Source organism: Cordyceps fumosorosea (assembly GCF_001636725.1).
Source record: "Cordyceps fumosorosea ARSEF 2679 chromosome Unknown scaffold_72, whole genome shotgun sequence".
Lineage (NCBI taxonomy): Eukaryota > Fungi > Ascomycota > Sordariomycetes > Hypocreales > Cordycipitaceae > Cordyceps > Cordyceps fumosorosea.
The window spans coordinates 17,831-35,472 of NW_017387372.1; the positions used below are offsets into that span (position 1 = coordinate 17,831).

Below are 17,642 nucleotides of genomic sequence, written 5' to 3' on the forward strand. Positions count from 1 at the left end.
CTTGCATGGCGAGGCACCCTCGTTTTAGTTCTATGTATTGTTTTAGCATAATGCAGGCAAGCTGAGCGCCAGGCAGCCTGATCCGCAGCCACCCCCTGGGAGTTGCAGCCTTGTGAAGCGTCCACACAAAAGTAACGCTGCAGATGTAGGCAGATTGTGATGTTAGTAATTGACAAGTTTTTTGTCGTCTGGGCGATGACGCACCGCTGCACCATTGTAACTGAAAAGAAAAGAATAAAAGAACAACAATAACATACAAACATACGCTCTGTCCCTGAGCTTATCATTCTCGCACTTTTGTTAACTTGGCATTTTCTTCTTCTCTGATTCGTCTCTTTTATCTAACTAGCCTTACTTTGACTCAGTCGCTAGCAAGCAGTCTGCTCAACCCCATGTCGGTGGAAATGCCAATAGACGAGGAAGATTACCGCCCTCCCCTGCCGGAGCGGCCGCTGCTGGTCAACACACCATCACTAGGCGTCCTTGAGATTGAGAGCCTCCCATCGACGCAGCTGAAGCGGGCACCCGGCATGGTTGCCAACTGCGTCTTGTACGCCGCGTTGGCTGTCGCGGTGTGGGTCATCATCTGTATCACGGCGCATCGGCCCATCAATGCTCACAGCTTCACCTACGATCAGACATGGGCCGCGGATCACACCGACAAGTTTCAGAAAGAGAGGAACCTAGGGTCGTACGGGCTGATTGAATGTGAAAGCTACATCAAGGCCGCGAGGGTCATGCAAGCCCTTGTGGGTATCCTGACCATTCCGCTCACGTCGGCCGTCTGCTCCCGTGCTTCAGTGGTATACCTCCAACGGAAAGCGGAAAAAAACCGCGGCCCTACCATGAGGCAAACCATGACGCTTGCTGACAAGTCTTAGACGGAGCCTTTGGTGGTGCTCAAGATGCTGTTTACACGGCGATGGAAACGTAAAGGGTCGGGCTTTTTCTGCTTGGCGGTCATGCTGAGTCTACTAGGTAAGGGATTTTCTCGTACACTAATAAAGTAGGAATTGATGGACAATCTTTTGTCTTTTCTTTTTCACATTTCTCCACGTCAATTCAGTGTGACTATAATGCCAGGATCTATCATATCCCCCTTACCGGCGATATTGGTTTCGTACAAGACTTAGCATATTCTTCGGGACATGGATGATTTGAGTGTACCGGATCTTCTAGACGCCATCAGCAGGACTGGAACAAGCAGACAGTACTATGTCACTTCGTTGCGAAGCTCCTCGGCTGTAGCCTAGAGAGCGACGTGCAATCCACGCTCTGGTTAGACACCAGCTACTGCGACAAGCGGACGGGCGCCAACGTGCCCTACCTCAACTGCGAAGCATCTTTCCAAAACACGCTCAAGGAGCTTGTCTACCTAAAGGATACGTTCTGGGCACCTCTGCCGTTCAAGTTCAACACGGGCGCGATGACGCAGTTTGCGCCGCGCCTCAACTCATCGGTCCGGTACCAAGACTGGGCCGGCGAGCCGCTACCGGCAAGCTGCCGCCGAAACACGAGCTTTTGGGCCAAGAGTGTGACTCACAGTGCTCTGCTCATCCAGTACAGCGTCGGCACAGGATCTCGGTTACAACGCCACCGTTTGCGTCCCGGACGTGTACGCGCGCAGCCCGTGGTTGCTGCAGCGCCGGTCCCAGGATTTCATCAAGGAGCTCTACCTCGACGTCAGCTTTGGCGGGCCGATACTCGAAGAGCTCAGCAGCGGCCAGTACACCGCCAGGTGAGGACCCGGTCCTCCCCGCGGAGACATGCAGAGCTGCGACGATCAGTGGAATGATGTAACGGTCAAAGAAGGAACCCCTGATTCCCGTACCTGGGGCCCGCTATCCACGTTCGCCTTGGTCCTGTTTGGCAAGGGATCGTTCATGGACGACGCGACCGACGCCAAACCGGGCAAGTACGAGGCTTGTCTCCAGGTCGCGCCGCTGTGGCCTTTTTTTATGAGCACCAGCAATGCCTGCAGGGCACTGACTAATATAGTGTATTCACGGGGTGCAGGGCATATCTTTCGCATTTTGTGTCATCCGAAGCTAACAAACGCGCCATTGCAATCGCCATGGACGCCGCCGCATTCATTGTCCACAATGCCTGGATGACTGCGAGCGTCAGGGAGATGAAAATCAAGCGGCTCACGGGGCCTAAAATCCAGGCACCAGATCTTTCGGCAACCAACAAGATTATCCTCTCCGTCCTCCTCGATGTCTTTTTGCTCTCTCTTCTCGGTGTCGATTTTAGCGCTTTGACGCCGTGCTGGAGGGAGAGGCTCGACTCGTTTGCCACGCTGAGGATCGGAGCGACGATACCAGAAAGCTTTCCGCTCATGGTTTCGTACCGGCCAGATCACATTAACGTGCTGGACAAGACACCAGGTTGGGTCAGTCATGCGGCCAGTCATGAGGAAGGCGACGAAAAGCAGGACGTGTGTGAGCTTGGTTTGGGGGCCGGAGCTCGGCTCCGTCCAAAAGTCAAAGATCGCTGCTACAATCACGATGACGAGGTGGTATTGCCTTTTTTGACGGCTTCGTAAGCATTGTGGAAGGCATGAGAATGCAGACCACGTTCAGTGAATGTGCTCGAGAGAGTGGAGCTGACCAAGAAGTACCTCGCGAGCCAGTCTACTCCCAGACAGCTGTAAAGCCAAGTATACTTAAACTCTAGTAGATTACTACTGTGCCTCCTAATTTCAACTTTACAGTCTCTTGTCGACAATACTGTGATTCCTGCAATCAATCTCTGCCACTTGTTGGAAATGGCACAATACGGCGACGCAGGCAGGATTGCCTCGTGAACTGCGTGTAAATGGGTGCCTGTCCATCGACACTGGCATGATGGAGACCAATGGATCTGTGTGAACCGAGGAGATGATACGCAGTGCTATTCCCTTGTACTATGCTAATTTGAGCGCTACTACTCCGTATGTGAGCTAATATATGAAGTAAACTCATCCATATTTCGCGTCTGCACATACACAGAGCCAGGCCCAGTGAAACGACATACCAGGCCTTCGCCCGTCTTAAGACTGCTCATAGATCCGCCTCCAGCCTTTTCGATCTTATAGTCGCAGCTCCAGGCTACAAGATGACCGTTATCAACAATGTGCTGCTCGCCCGGTCGAAGCTATTGTTAAAATATCAGTTAGCGCAAATGTGTTAAAGGCGAAAAGGCAACCTAGCAGAGTCTCTTACATCTAGACGATCCACAGCTCCGAAGCTTGTCAACCAGAGCAAACCCTGCCCAGCCAGACGGTAGACAAAGATGTCCTCGCCCGAAAATAGTGATTTGCTAATCCCCTGCGCCTTGGTATCCATGACCACCTGGGGCGTGCGCGCGAGGTAGGCATCCTTGCCCACCGTCCATTGCGTGCGACCGTCGACATGCAGGGTAATAATGTCGCCCATGAGCGTAGGGCCGAGAGCAACCGTTCCCGGCCCGGCGTATGTAGACTCGGACATTTGTCCGCCCGTGAAAAGCTTCTTCATTGAGAACTTGACGTTACCAGTGAGCTGCACTGTGCCGGCCATGTGGATCATGGCGCCTGACTTGGAGTTTACCACCGCACCGGGCTGAAGATTGATATTGAGGATTGCATTTGTATCGCGGTGGCTGATGCTGTAAGCGCCGCCGTGGAAAATGCCGCTGTCGGCTGAGGATGTTGCGGGCGGGTTGTACTGCTGCTGCTGATGTTGCGGCGGCGGCTGCTGCCGCTGCTGAGGGTGGTACGGCTGCTGAGGTTGGTACGACATGATGGATGTCTGGTGTGAGAACATATGTGTTTTAATGAAGCGGAGTGACGTTCCATTTATATACACGAGTCACTACAATGGGGATAAATGAAGCGGAGTGACGTACGTTCCCTGTATATACACGAGTCATTACAATACAAGCAGCATGGGCTTTAATCTTTTATGCTTTTCTTAACTGGAGCTTGAAAGAATGATCTAATGGTGGTTGGAAAGGCTCACCGCCTCTGAGCTATAAAGTCTCATTTATATATAACTAGGTAGTATTATAAAATACTTACCCCTAGTCTGAAACGGCGACTAGTCAGTAGAGAATAATCGGTAATAAATAACTACCCGAACCAACCATAAAATTATTATGTGTGGCGCTCTTTCCATCTCCACTTATACAGGGCGTCATCCCAGCCTAGATTCCCGTCCCTTTGTCAGTTTAAAATGGTGCAGCACGTTCTCATCCGGGTAACTAAGTTAGTGCTTCTTCTTCTGCCTTTTAAACGCCTAACAACATCATCCGCTTCAAAGTGGAGAGAAAACACCCACTCCTAAAAGCTGTCTTCCGTGCCGCCATTCCGTGCCGCCAGCTATGACTTCGGCCTTGCCTTTCCCGCTGTGTAATTGTGCGTATGTTTCTGGCCATGGCGTCGAGGCAGATCCCGATACGCGCTCGGTTGAATCCATAGTAAGGGATATAGTCCATCCCCCCGTCACCCCCCCTCCCGTCGCCCCATTTTCACATTATCACAAACTTTACAAACACTACTATTAGCACTAAACTAATTGGCGGACCCTGCGATACTACCCCGCGTCTAGTGCTTCGACTTATTAGTTGTACGGCCGTCTCTTGTTGTTTTTGATTAGGATGAATACCTGCGCAGCACCTGCTCATGAGAGCGAAGTCCCTCCAAGTCACGATGCCAGTCACACTGAAAGCGAAGGATTAACCCACGCCAAGAACAGTAAAGAGCGGCTAGGCTGGCGAGCAAAGACCGCGCCTGGCTTTTGAATCGCCATTGTGCTGGTCCTGAACATATCCTTTTTCGCTAAAGGGGCGCCAACCCTTCGGCTACTTGAGTCCATCGTGTGCCGTGAATACTATGCGCAGCATGATCCAGGCATGATTGGCCTGGACGGGTCTGTTGACGAGTATGACTGCGAAGTCATCATTGACGTTCTGCGAAAAGTAGCTTGGGTTCGCCTGGCTGGCGAGCTCCTTCATTTTGCTTGCGGTTGGTTGCTAGCCCTTCTTTTCGCTTCGAGGAGCTGCTTGCGATCGCAAAGTCAATGCTGATCACTGGCCAAGCCCAACTGAGAATGGGGCCGAAATGGTTTGCCAGCATGCCCAACGGTATTGTTGCGATGAAGTCTACTCACGGTGCCCAGTTTGTAAGTGAAATCGGCATTACACTTGCCGGACGGGGGGAAAGGGCTTATCAGCTTTTCTAGTTGTCTTCTACAAGACGTTTTCCGTGAACTGGGTCCTTTTGGCCCCCCATTTTTTGCGTGCCGGGCGGTGCTACGCATTTTAATAACGCCATTATTCACTCCACAATCTTGCATAAAACGCCGCGAAACGCTCACCGACGCATCCAGGACGACGACTTTCTCGTTCTTGGAGGGTGCCAGCCAGGTGGCACAGCTCATTGGACCAATTGTCGGCCCATCTTTGCTGCTCATCCAAGTCTTGGCTCCATTCTATTTTATCTTTCCGCTCGCCCTTCTATTAATCCCCTTTGCACTAGCTCTACTAGGAAAGAACGCATCGCTTCTAATTCCTTCCTCAGAAAGCAGCATAGAACCAGCAATCGAACCGCATGAACGTGCTCCATCCTACCGCAACCGGTAATGATGGCAGCAATGAACACTCTGAACAAGGCGATGTCTGTTCGCCAAGTCTATGGGCAATTTTAAGAAGGCAGTGCAGAATACTATCAACGAGATTTTTTTAATCTAATTAAAGACATCAGATAGTCCGATACGCATGTGCAGCTTCCTTTGCCATGCCGCTTGGAACGCAGGCCTTGCATGTTTTCCTGCAGTACGTGTCAAAGTGGTTCAGGCTTCCCATCGCCAAGGTATGACCACATACATCCCGAACCATCTCCTTCCCCTCCTCCATACGAAAAAAAAGCGGGAAATTTCATTCTAATGCTAGATTCAGGGATGTGCTGCCGTCCGTTTGGAAGGGCCGCCCCATACTCTTCCGCGAACCTACACATGGCCCATTCTTCTGCTATTCCCGTCAAAAGATTACGGCTCAGAGGACTACCCGCTGTCTACCAGCCTCCCCGCCATGTCGGAGGCGCAAGCAGAAGCGCTGGACCTTGTGCACTACGTTGCAGAGGCGCAGGGGCTGACTGTGGCACTAGATCCGGGCGACATTCTGCTGAACAATAATTTAAGCGTGATGCATGGGAGACGGGCCTTTCACGATGCGCCTACGAACGGGCAGCGGCGACACATTATGCGGCTCTGGATGCGCAGTGGCATGCACGCCTGGAAAACTCCCCCAGAACTTGAGCAAAAGTGGCATCGGGTATACGGAGACTCGGACCGACGCAGCAGCGTGTGTTGGAAGGTCCGGCCTGAGGATACGGAATTTGACCGAGTCATTGGCCATGAAATGACCTGCTCTTAAAGTCGATAACGCCTTACCTAGTTTCTTATTATTAGTTTACCTCTTAAGTGTGACATACACAACATGCTGTTGTCAGCTAGTATGGTAGATTCGAACCCACTTGAGTGGACATGGTATACAAAAATTGTTAATAAGCCTTTAATAGGTCTGACGCAAAAGGATTTGCCTGCACTTGCTTACATATCCTCCTTGATGTATCCCGTACCTCCCTCCTAAAACTTGTTAAACATTTGACTAACCAAATAGCCGCCCGCCTCGTATCTGGTCTTGAATCTAAGTCTGTTATATTCTGGCTCTGAAAAATGTTGTGAATTGTGCAATCGGTCGCTGCTGCGAGTGAATTACTCACTTCGCTTAGCGACAACTCGTTGAAGCTGTTTTAATAGCTTTCTGTCTTCTGCTTTGAGGGGAACGTGTGCTAAGGTGCTGGCTCGGACAGAATGTCACCGCCGCGGAAAGTATGGTGAAAATGCCCAAGTGATGTGCGACCGGCATGAATTTGTGCTTCGGCATTTTGACAGTTACCTTTCTGTCCATATCGACACTTCGATTTATAAATGGAGGCATCAGTATGGGTGGGTAGGTAGGGAGGATGTCGTTATAGCTATTGACTTACAGATAATCCGTATTGAGCAGAAAATGCGCGAGCATTTTTCAGCTGCATCTAGGAATTGTTAAGTAACACCATGACCGCCAGGACAATCTCGAACCAGCATTTAAATTTTCTCTTTCTTATTGGCCATCATCTTGGAAATTCTATCCAGCAGTTGAGCCTTGCGAGGCATTAGGTACTCCCTAATTACTACCTGATCCAGCTGCTGATCCATTATGGGAGTAACGGGCATAAATCCGCTCTATGGATCATTTCGTGGAATTGATGGGTTAATTCTAAGAGTCTGACTGCCGTGCAGGTACCACGTATGTTCAGTTAGCCTTGTAGCTGCCCAGATGGACAGTGCATTCTGTACTAATGATTTCTGGGTTGCCTTGCTATTAGTCATGGTAGAGAGACAATGATTACACCTAAGAAGAGGGACAATATTTTACTGGACATTTCATTGTATACTTAAATGCAGTCCTAAGCAATTTGTCGTTGCGGTCGACGAATTTGTTGAGGTAGATGGTTTTGGTCCTCTTAATATACTTAAAACACGAAATTTTTAGTCCTTTTAACGTTAGTAATACAGTAAGGAGGCATCTTAAAACGATAGCGGCTATCTTTCCTAATTCCTTGATACGCGAGCTTGTCTCCGGGCATGGGAGTATATGCTGACACGCTCAAAGGTAGGATTTCACTAATTTCTTGGTGGATTAGCTCGAGCTCCAAGTTATGTGACTTGGTCGTCGCATCGACGACGGTCGGCGAAAGAACATCTGTATGCCCTTCTCTGAAGCTCAGCGGATGGGCTCGGTTGTTCCGAGATGGACCTAAAAACTTCCATGAGCCAGAATCTTGACAGCAACCCGCCATAAGCATTGCGCACTACCATTCATCTCCGTCACTCCGTTTTTCGTAAATCATCCACAAACGCAAGACGTTGGCGGTTATCGTCCACCACGCGCGCATACTCCAGCAATAGCCTCCAGACATAGAGCTTCATATCCTCGTCCCGATACACTGCATTTGCCCAGTTACTACTTTCCGTCGCAATGACCTCAGCCTGCTCGTCACGGCCGTCGAGGAAATACTCCATGACGGCGTAAATATCCTTGTACGACGCGTCAAACGGCACAAAGTGCACCCACGGCACCATGCGGTCGTCATGCCACTCGGCGTAAATTGTGGCCTTGAGCGGCACGCTCGTCGACTTGAGGAACGCCCGCCATCGGCCGCTGAACGAGTTGCCGTCGACATCGGGCAGGTACTTGTACCGGTACTGCTGCTTCATGGGCATGGGCTTGGCGATACCCAAGTGCTCCCCCGTGTACGAGCAGGTGCCTTCGTGTTCCTTGGGCGGCTCGGGGAAGCACTCGAGGTGGACAAAGGCCACGTTGGAGAATTTAGTGAGCCACGTGCCGATGCGGCCGTCCATGGTGTGGGGGAGGCTGTAGTTGGAGGCCGAGAGCAGGTCAAAGGTTGGGGCGGCGGCGGCATCGCCGGCCTCGACGCGCGCGACCGTGGTGCCGTTCATAAGTTGCACCCAGCGGTGGCGGTGAAAGTGCCACCAGTTGTCGACCTTGTTGCGGCCGCCCGAGGCGGTCCCGCGCCAAATAAGGGCGTCCGTCTTGCCGGACCATTTTCCGCCACTGCTCCGGCCGCCGCTGTAAAAGGCACGCGAGGAGAGGTACATGGCGCCGGGGATGAGGATCTCGTTATTGGTGGGCAGCTTGGAGCCGGCAAAGAGCGGGAACAGGGTCTGTGTGGTGGACATGCTCACACTCTCGACAAAAGTGCCATGGAGGCTGCGCATGTGCGGCTGTAGGCACGGGTCTTGGGCCTGGGTAAAATTTTGGATGAAGCCGTGGTGGGCGTAGGGCATCTGCTTGCTTGGGTACTCGACGGGCACGTTGAACGACTCGAGAGCGCTAATATTCCGGCCGGGACTGTCGACTGGACAGGTTTCGCGGAAGTAATTCCAGTAGGAGGGTGCCTGGCCCGATATCCAACCAGGGTCGAATGCTTGCAGGTTTTGACTATCCATGTCTTGCAGGCTGTTGTACTGTAACGGGCAAGCCGCTTGAGCGGCGGCTGTGCCGCCGAGCTTCTAGAACCTTCCATTGATCGAAGCTATAGAAGTGCTGTTATGCTCTCATAAAGTTGATTCACTTTCTTTCCTCTTCATCTTGATAGAAAACAGCATAGGAACTAGATAGTTGAATCAACTTACTAGCGGCCTTTCACAACTTCTTGCATCAAGGTGTTATGATGATAGTTTGCGGGAAGCAACGAGAACGGCTCTGGTAGCGATAGCTGCTCTGTGGGCAAGCATCTCTCCGTGCTCTTCTGAATAGCCAGGTCGGCCATATCACAAAGACGAGGATGGCCTAGAATATCTGCGGCCGACAACTTCAGATCCATGTCCATAGCCCGTGCCGACAGAACCATGGCACTAATCGAGTCACCACCAAGCTGGAAAAAGTCGTCGTTCATCCCAATGTCGCCGCGATCCCGACCAAGCACATCTGCAACCAGCTGGTGTATTTTACTTTCTGACGTATTGGAAGGGGGCCTCATTCTAGATGAACAGAAGCCACGGTAGATGTTGAGCTCCCGTCGCAAAAGTGAGCACGCCTTGTCCTTGATAAGACGCCGGTCTACTTTGCCGGTAGGACCGAGGGGGAATTGCTTGAGGGGAACAAATAACGAAGGGATCATGAAAGGAGGTAGGCTCTTCCGTAGCGCCACTTCCGCGATCGATGCCCGAGATTGAAACTCTTCATCTGGGACGGCGAACATGGCAGACGTGGACAGCGTGCCTTGGTTGTTACTGGAGCGTTTCCCTGCAACATTGCTGGCATCCCAGATAAAAGCAGCAAGTAACCTCTGACTGTCTGAGTTCTCGGGGGCAATGATTTCCACAATGGCATCCGTTGTGGCAGGAAAATGCCGCGCAACTTGATGTTCAATCTCCGCAAGCTCCATTCTCTGCCCGCGAAGTTTGACCTGCCTGTCCTTCCGACCAACAAACTCTAGCGATCCGTCGCCGTCTGGACTGTACCGCATCAAGTCTCCAGTTCTGTATAGCCTGCCTGGTGACTCACTTCGTGGCATGGCACGCAACCACTTTGGCGGCGGAATGAAAGGCGAGCCGCCCAGATCCTCTCCCATGTACCCGCGGCCGACAATCGGGCCCTCAATCACCAACTCGCCAACCGCCCCAATGGCAACCAGCTTCTCTGGGTTGGCAGGCTCTACCAGCCAGCATGCGGAAGAAGCTGCCGATCCGATATTCACCGGATTGGCACCCGGTTGAGTCTTGGGCTGCACAGTGCAGTAGACCGTCCCCTCAGCAGGACCATATACGTAGACGAGCCGCACGGCGCCTGACCAAACCGTAAAGTCTATTCCCTTTGCAGACTCGCCACCAATCACCAAGGTGTTGAGATCTGGTACAGCGGAGGGTGTTAGAGTTCGGGCGACCGAAGGTGTCAGAAAAGTCCAGTTTGCTCTACGATCTCGTATGGCTTTGGCTAGGTTGTCCCGGCTGTCCGCTTCATTCGGGACGCATACGCAGCCGCCAAGGGCCAGTCCAAACACATAATCGGCAGCGGTGACGTCGAATGCATGGGATGCAAACTGAAAAATACGTGACTGGCGACCCAGATGGAAGTGCAGTCCAAGCGCGGTAACTTGGGTGGCGAAGGCTGAATGCTCGATAACGACGCCTTTCGGCGTTCCCGTTGACCCCGAGGTATACAGCGCACATAGGGCATTACTAGGGAGTGCTTGGATGGGATGATGCACTTGAGTAGTTAGCGAGGCTTGGTTTTCTCGACTGCTGTTCTCATCGACCTGGACGACGTGTTGACAGCCGAGCTTCGCCGCCAACGCAGCCATATCCTTGGAACATAGCAACACTGATGCTTGCGCATTCTTGCAAATCCACGCCAGCCGTTCGGTTGGGTGTGAAGGGTCCAACAGTATGAACGCGCTACCGGCTTTGGCGACTGCCAAGATGGCAACAGCGACCCATTTCGACTTTTCAAAGCAAAGAGGAACCATCATGTCTGGACCCAGTCGTTTCTCTCTAAGAACGGCTGAAAACAGTGACGACTGATCGTCGAGCTGCTTGTAGGTAAACTGACCATCCCATGCGTCAATCGCGCTAGCTTCTGGCTGCGCTACGCAATGGTCGTGAATCATGTCATGGATGCACCTCGGAACGGCTGGAGGCGCTGAAGAGTTCCAGCACTCGATTTGCTGCAAGTCATCTGTGCTGATACTGTCCATGTCGCCCACCAATTTATCCGGCGACAGTACTGTCTGCTTCAAGACATTGCCAAAAACTTGTAGAATCCGTCTCATTTGGGCCTTGGGCACCACCGTGGCATCGTAAACAGCCTCGAAACGGACGCATCTATCGGCGCCGGGGGTTGACAGAATCGTCAATGCGTATGTATTCCACATTGGCTGGGGCGTAAAAGCACCAGTATCACCGAAGATGCCAGATTTTTCGGCTGATGATTGACGCTGTTGAATGACGAGGAGGCTTTGGAACTTGCACGCCTTGGCCGCGTCGTCTCCAAGGCGACTGATGTTCTGTACCCCAAACTGTTCAAATTGTATCATCTCTATGATACGTTTCTGCAGCGTCTCCAGCTCCTCGTGAATTGATGAAGAGGACCTCAACTGAACCCTCAAGGGAAATGTTGCAATCGTGGGACCAGCAATCTTGTCAATCCCCGGCACGGGCGCTGCCCTGCCAGAAACCGTCAAGCCAAACACTACATCATTCACGCTGGTGTAAGCCATTAGAGTCATTGCCCACGCTAGCTGTATGCGCGTGGTGAGTGTTATATTTGCTGCCGTTGCAACACTTGGAGGGAGGCATATATGCTGGCTTTCGGATTCCGTGGTATTTGGGGAATGTGTGGGCGTTGGCAGAGCTGGAAACTGTTCGGCGCGTATCCCAGCAAACTCACTTCTCCAATGATCGGATGAATTTTTATTAGATTGGAGTACATATTTGACAAACTCCCTAAATGTTTGAAGGACTGGAACGTGGCCATGATACGTGTCGCTCACTTGGGTCTTCAGGATAGCCGCTGACCAGGCATCGTATATGCAGTGATGCATGGTAACGACGCAAAAGTTTGGCTCTCCGCTGGCGTTGGATATGATCGCCATTCGTACGAGCGGCGTACCCAGATTTACCGGCTTTGCCTCGTCGTCCGCCAGATATTTGGTCAAGTCATAGGCCATGTCAACAACCGCCTCGTCGCGAACCACGACTTGATACGTTGGGCCGTCACCAACAGATCGTATGACACGGGTTCTCAAGGCGGGGTTCGCGTCCAAGGTGGCTTTCCAAGCTGCTTCGAGCTTTCGAAAGCTAACGCCCTCTCTAAGCTTGTAGACACGTCGTGACACATACGAGCCTGGCCGTAGGGAGTTGAGAGCGACAAGGCCCTGTTGCATTGGTGTAGTTGGATAGATGTCCTCAATCTGAGTCGCCGGTAAAGCGTACTCCTTAGCTGCTGTTGCGAGAACAGCTTGCTTTTGGCTCTCTGTAATCAATTCAAACGCCGAGCATGTGTAACTCTGTTGCGTGTTTCCCTCCGTGGAGCCAATCAGCTTTGCCTGACTTGACAGTACTGGATTCGCAAAAATGTCCCCAAAGGTCAGACTAAGACCGAGGCCATGCGCGGCTGAGGCCAGCCTCATCGCCGCCAGCGAGTCGCCTCCCCGTCGGAAAAAGTCCTCGAATCTTCCGATGCTCGATTCAGCAGTGTTTAGCACCTGCGACCAGAGCGAACGGAGCTGCAGTTCTTGGGGTGTGCACGGGGCCTCGTGGCTGGCAACGGATCCCAGACATGCAGCTTCCTCCGAAGCCGTCATCTGGAAGAGAATTTCGCGCAGCTTTCTGCGATCAGTTTTGCCGGAGAGATTGAGTGGTATATGGGACACTATGACGACGACGGTTGGAATCATGTACCGGGGAACGACGCTGGCCAAACGAGTACTTGCTCAGGGCGAGTTCCGGCGCAATGAGCTCTCGACGCTGCTGCTCAAGCTCCATGTATTTGCTGATGGTTGACCACGGCGTCAAGATGCGTGTTTCATCCATGACGTTGACAGCCATGTCTAAGTCGGGCAAGTTGGGCATCATTTTTTTAACTAGGGCTGTCCAGTGTTGGATCCATGGCTGTCGGCCGGGGCGGTCGGTGACCATGAAGACCTTCTTGTTGCGAATCTTGATGACCTGCGGCTGCGAGGCGGCCTGCATGCGCATTTCCCGAGGGTTCAATGCCCAAAGTGGATTGATGTCGTGGTGTATTCTGTCGAAAAAGCTTTCCACCACGATGGCGTCATCTTTCATAGCCTGTTTGAACCATGTGTCAAATCCCGGGGGAGGGTGTCGACCGCGCCGCTGTCGGTATCGCTCTGCAGCATCATGGAGTGTGAAAGATTGTTCTTTAAGTAGATTCTCAAAGTGTGCAGTTGCGTTCGAGATCAGTTCGGTGATGGGGTGCGTATCGGGCGTTGCGTGGACGGGGAGCTTGGTGAGGCCAGGATACGGCACACTGGCAACAGCCCAGGAATGAATGTAGAAGCCGGTGAAAATCAGCAGAAGGAGCACCGGCATGACTCGCCTGCGGCTAGGCATAGATATGCGCGCAATGCCGAGCAGATTGAGCATGTTTGGGTGAGTTGTGCGGTGGCCATTCGTGTCGACAGCTGAGGCCTTTCAAGCAGGGACGAGAACGAGAGAGAAAAAAAAAAGGGCAAAGGAAATGCCAGGCCAGCCGAGTTGGCGTTACACAAGAGCCTGCCTTGTATTTACCTACGGATATCCGTACATGGTTACCCGGGTAGGCGATGTGATTGGCCAAATTGAGCGTAAGGCTAGCAAGCCGTTGCGCTGTGTAATAAAGTGTGCGGAGTAACTAGTTGTTGGCACTATTAATACAGATTACCAGCAAATAGTACCTACGGATCCATCAGCGCTGTTCCAGGGATTACAGATTGCTTTGGAAATTGCAGCCCAGCACCCAACCACGATGGGAGACAACCACCATCGTGACACATCGCCGAGCCTTTCCCCGCAATTTGGGTCTTTTTTTTTCTTTTTTTTTTTCAGAGTACTAGCCACACGCTTCCAGATATGTGCAGAATTAGTAGAGGTTTTTAGGGTTTAATAAAGCCAGCCAGCCAGCTTCCAAGTGTGTTGTCGAGAGTGCTGACAAGAGAATAGGGGGGCTTACAGATACAGTACAGGTGTAGCTATACGCTAGTGAATTGGCCCTAGCTCTCCTCGGTACACTTAGCCGAGTATCCATCTTATTAGCGCTTTTTGGGTCTCGCCAGCACTAGCACTCGCACAAACACTTTCACTAGCTCGCTGGTTATTTCCGTGCGCTAGCCATCACCATGCTCCGTCGTACTAACTCCTGGCAGGCGGGCCGATACTGGGCTGAACCCCCAACTACATTAATGCTAAAATTCACTCCTCGACTCTGTCAACTCCTTGACCCAGCGCTGCGCTGTCGTTCGTTTACGGTGTCGAGACAAACCCTACATGATACGTCTTCTTCTTTCGGGAAATAAGACGTGTGTCTACTCTCAGACACCATTAGCCACCTTCGTCAGGGGGGCGCGCCCCCAACATCCATCCACCATTAGATCGTAACAACCCACGCACGTGCAGACAGCATGTAACTAGCAGGATCCTAGAAGGAACGCCTTGCTTGTTGGGGGCTGTGTTGCTGCTTCTGTGGGCATGTAGGCCGGCCCGCCAGACCAAGATGCACATCCCGCCTTGGTTTGCTTGGCCGCATCCCGCCGAGCCATTTGGCCAGCTACAGATGGCAGGGCTGCATACTACATAAAACTGCCATCTGCATGCGTCATTCTCTCCATTTTTATAGATTCGGGGCGCACATGTGCCAGGTGCATGCATGCAAAGCGTCACTCTACTTCTCGAGGCGGGGGCCCCGATGTGCGCGCGCACCCTCTCTGCCTCCCAGCGCAATTGGCAACGTACTGGGTACAACCCAGGCACCCAGGGTTGCCAGCAGTCGCGGTCCCCTCGGTGAGCTGCCCCCACCCCTTGCCGGCTTGCCAATTTCGCTCATCAATCGGGGCTCCGGATGGCCTAGCCCGCTGACCCACCCTCCGCTACTATGCGGTGATGCGACTTGCCAAGACTACTCAAGGCTATATGTACATATTTCCTGCTGCCCGCAAAGATCATCAAACTTACTACTGGCTTTGTGTAGTTGTTATTCTTTCGATACAGGAGCTGTCATCTGCAGCCGTGCACTTTGGGGTACTTGGTGTGATGGGTAAGTTTTGCAGCCCGGGCTGGCACCTACTCGGGGGTGTGCGTGTCAGTAAGGCTCTCTCACCAAAATCCAGTACAAACTACCCCGGCCTCGACAAGGGTTAGATTTTAGCGGCAGAGAGTTATCTGACATAGGTATAAAACATTCGTCTTCCACCCAGTGGCGAGGTCACTAACCGAGTGAGTTGACCTTGTACTATCAAAACCCTAGCCATGCTGAGATGCAGGTCAGCTTTGTGCAACGTAGTAAACAGGGATCCGATAATGCAATGCGTCTCAGACATATTCCAGTTCGCTGCGGGGTATTTTATGTGCTTGCCTGGCGTATTGCCTCACTGGAAGCTCCTCAAGCAGCACTCTTTTTGTAAAAGGATCTCGCTCCAGTACCATTACAAAGGAATATTTTTCTCACAAGGAACTTCTCTGAGACTAACCCCTGAACGCATTTACTTTTCTCATGTTTGTTTACCAAGGCTTCCCCTCCTCTCGCTCCGCGAAAGCTTGCTCCACTGCAACTTCTTCCATGGCCAGCCAACAAGGCTGCCTAGACGCAGAATATGCGGCGGATAGATAACGCAGGATGCAGGTGGAAGACATGCAGGAAGACATGTGAGAAGTCAGCTCAGCCAATGCTAGTCTACCTGCAATATACTGGATTGGTCCAGTGACTCGGTGATGGGATAGCATGACCTGACATACAACTCGTCCAGCTCTAGCTCGCATAGACAGGATAAGTATAAGTAGGGCTACTTCTCCCTTCCAAAGTCTCCTTTTCTCTACTCTCTTTATCAAAGAACATCATCAAATATACCAGACCCTTCTACAATCTAAACACTCATCACTTCTACTTTTACTCGTCTCTTCATCATGCGTTTCTCGCCCCTCGTTGTCCTTGCGGCCAGCGCTGCTAACGCGGTAGGCTCACTGACTTGCTCTCCTCCATACAAAATGCTCTCACTAATATGGCGGAATATCTCGTTGTTACTCGTGCTCCCATTCCTGGATATGGAGTGGAGCAGATTGAATGGAGCGTCGAGGTCTTCCCCGGCGAATTCCAGCTCTTCACTGGCACTGCTGAAGAGGTGCATGCTCAAACCCTCTCCATCAACCCCAACTTCAAGCCTCCCAGTGCCTCGGTGGCCAGGGGTTTGAAGGAAAAGCGTGGTCATGTCGACTGCGGCGGCCTGCAGCCTGCTAATAAGAATGCCATCAGAAACGGTGCGGCTTACCTCCGTAACCTGCCGCCTGGGCGCCCTACCAACGGACCTGGCCCCAACAACTGTGGTCGCGTTAGTTGTTCTTACAACTCTGGTATCTGGTGGTGCAATGATGTAAGTTTGGCATCGTCCTCCGTCTTCTCTTACCCCTTTTCTCCCACAATTCGTCCACCCTCCTTATTCCCATCATACCCGCGCTCTCACTAGAGACGGGAACTGGCTAATACTGTCTACAGTCTACTTCCCAGAAGAGTCTTGATGGCTGGGACTGGATTGGTAACAGCGCTCAGCGCATTACTGATGTCTGTGACCCTGGCTCGAGCCAGACCTCCGGCCGTAACCATGAGGATGGGGACTGGAGCACCATTGTCCAAGGAGACAAGTGCTGAGCAAAATCAATCCTGTCCTGAGTACCTAGCGGCGGCCGCACCCTATCCTTGTGCACGAAGGATAGATAAGATCACGCTCAGCGCCGCCCTCAAATCAAATCACATCAAACAAACTGCCAAGCAAATCAAACAAATCAATGCTAAAATCGTATTAAACAAATAAATACATAATTTCCGATTTAATTTACGTTTAATACATTTAATTCAACTCTTTTTTAGTTCAGCCTCTACCCGTATAGGAGGGCGTAGAAAGCAACCCTACCCTGGACATTAGCTTGGTTGATAGAAAGGTACATAAAATTACCGCTAATAGACTCATAAAATTTAAGTATCTCTTTAGTATTCATTATGTCGCGTTACGTCTTTAGTAAACGCGGTCTGGAGGTGCGTGTTTACTAATCCGAATTATCACTATTAACACAATAGATGCTAGTGCTATAAAGTGGACACCTCACTAGTGCTGTCTGCGTTTTCACTTTTTAAAGTTCCTTAAAAACTTATCTAGCTAATTTAAATTAGGCTCTATCGTAAAGTACCTAATAATACGACAATTAGGGACCTGCCGCTAGCCGTATGGTGGGATAAGCGATATGTCTTAAAGGAGTCTTTATTGTGGAAAGGCTCTAAGGGCAGGAAGAGCTGGATTAAACTCTATAGGTTATTCGTTATTGAGCTTAATAGTAATAACAGCCCGCTGA

The 17,642-nt window shown here is 51.6% G+C and overlaps 5 protein-coding genes across 5 annotated transcripts; 3 read left to right on the forward strand and 2 right to left on the reverse strand.

Annotated features, from left to right (window-relative positions):
* Positions 1-392: 392 nt before the first annotated feature.
* Positions 393-1,742, forward strand: ISF_09781 (hypothetical protein; the record flags this gene model as incomplete). Its single annotated transcript, XM_018853382.1, has 3 exons — positions 393-803; positions 1,193-1,532; positions 1,567-1,742. 3 exons carry the CDS (start codon positions 393-395, stop codon positions 1,740-1,742), a joined length of 927 nt encoding a protein of 308 aa, XP_018699431.1.
* Positions 1,743-1,766: 24 nt separating this feature from the next.
* Positions 1,767-2,653, forward strand: ISF_09782 (hypothetical protein; the record flags this gene model as incomplete). Its single annotated transcript, XM_018853383.1, has 3 exons — positions 1,767-1,915; positions 1,999-2,441; positions 2,583-2,653. 3 exons carry the CDS (start codon positions 1,767-1,769, stop codon positions 2,651-2,653), a joined length of 663 nt encoding a protein of 220 aa, XP_018699432.1.
* A 252-nt stretch (positions 2,654-2,905) lies between these two features.
* ISF_09783 (DUF124 domain protein) lies at positions 2,906-3,761 on the reverse strand (the record flags this gene model as incomplete). The annotated part of the gene is made up of 3 exons (XM_018853384.1): positions 2,906-2,941; positions 3,016-3,135; positions 3,204-3,761. 3 exons carry the CDS (start codon positions 3,759-3,761, stop codon positions 2,906-2,908), a joined length of 714 nt encoding a protein of 237 aa, XP_018699433.1.
* Positions 3,762-7,892: 4,131 nt separating this feature from the next.
* Positions 7,893-13,694, reverse strand: ISF_09784 (Lipopolysaccharide-modifying protein; the record flags this gene model as incomplete). Its single annotated transcript, XM_018853385.1, has 3 exons — positions 7,893-9,027; positions 9,222-12,913; positions 12,990-13,694. The coding sequence occupies 3 exons, from the start codon at positions 13,692-13,694 to the stop codon at positions 7,893-7,895; spliced, it is 5,532 nt and encodes a 1,843-aa protein (XP_018699434.1).
* A 2,606-nt stretch (positions 13,695-16,300) lies between these two features.
* Positions 16,301-16,944, forward strand: ISF_09785 (hypothetical protein; the record flags this gene model as incomplete). Its single annotated transcript, XM_018853386.1, has 2 exons — positions 16,301-16,669; positions 16,792-16,944. 2 exons carry the CDS (start codon positions 16,301-16,303, stop codon positions 16,942-16,944), a joined length of 522 nt encoding a protein of 173 aa, XP_018699435.1.
* Positions 16,945-17,642: the final 698 nt, after the last annotated feature.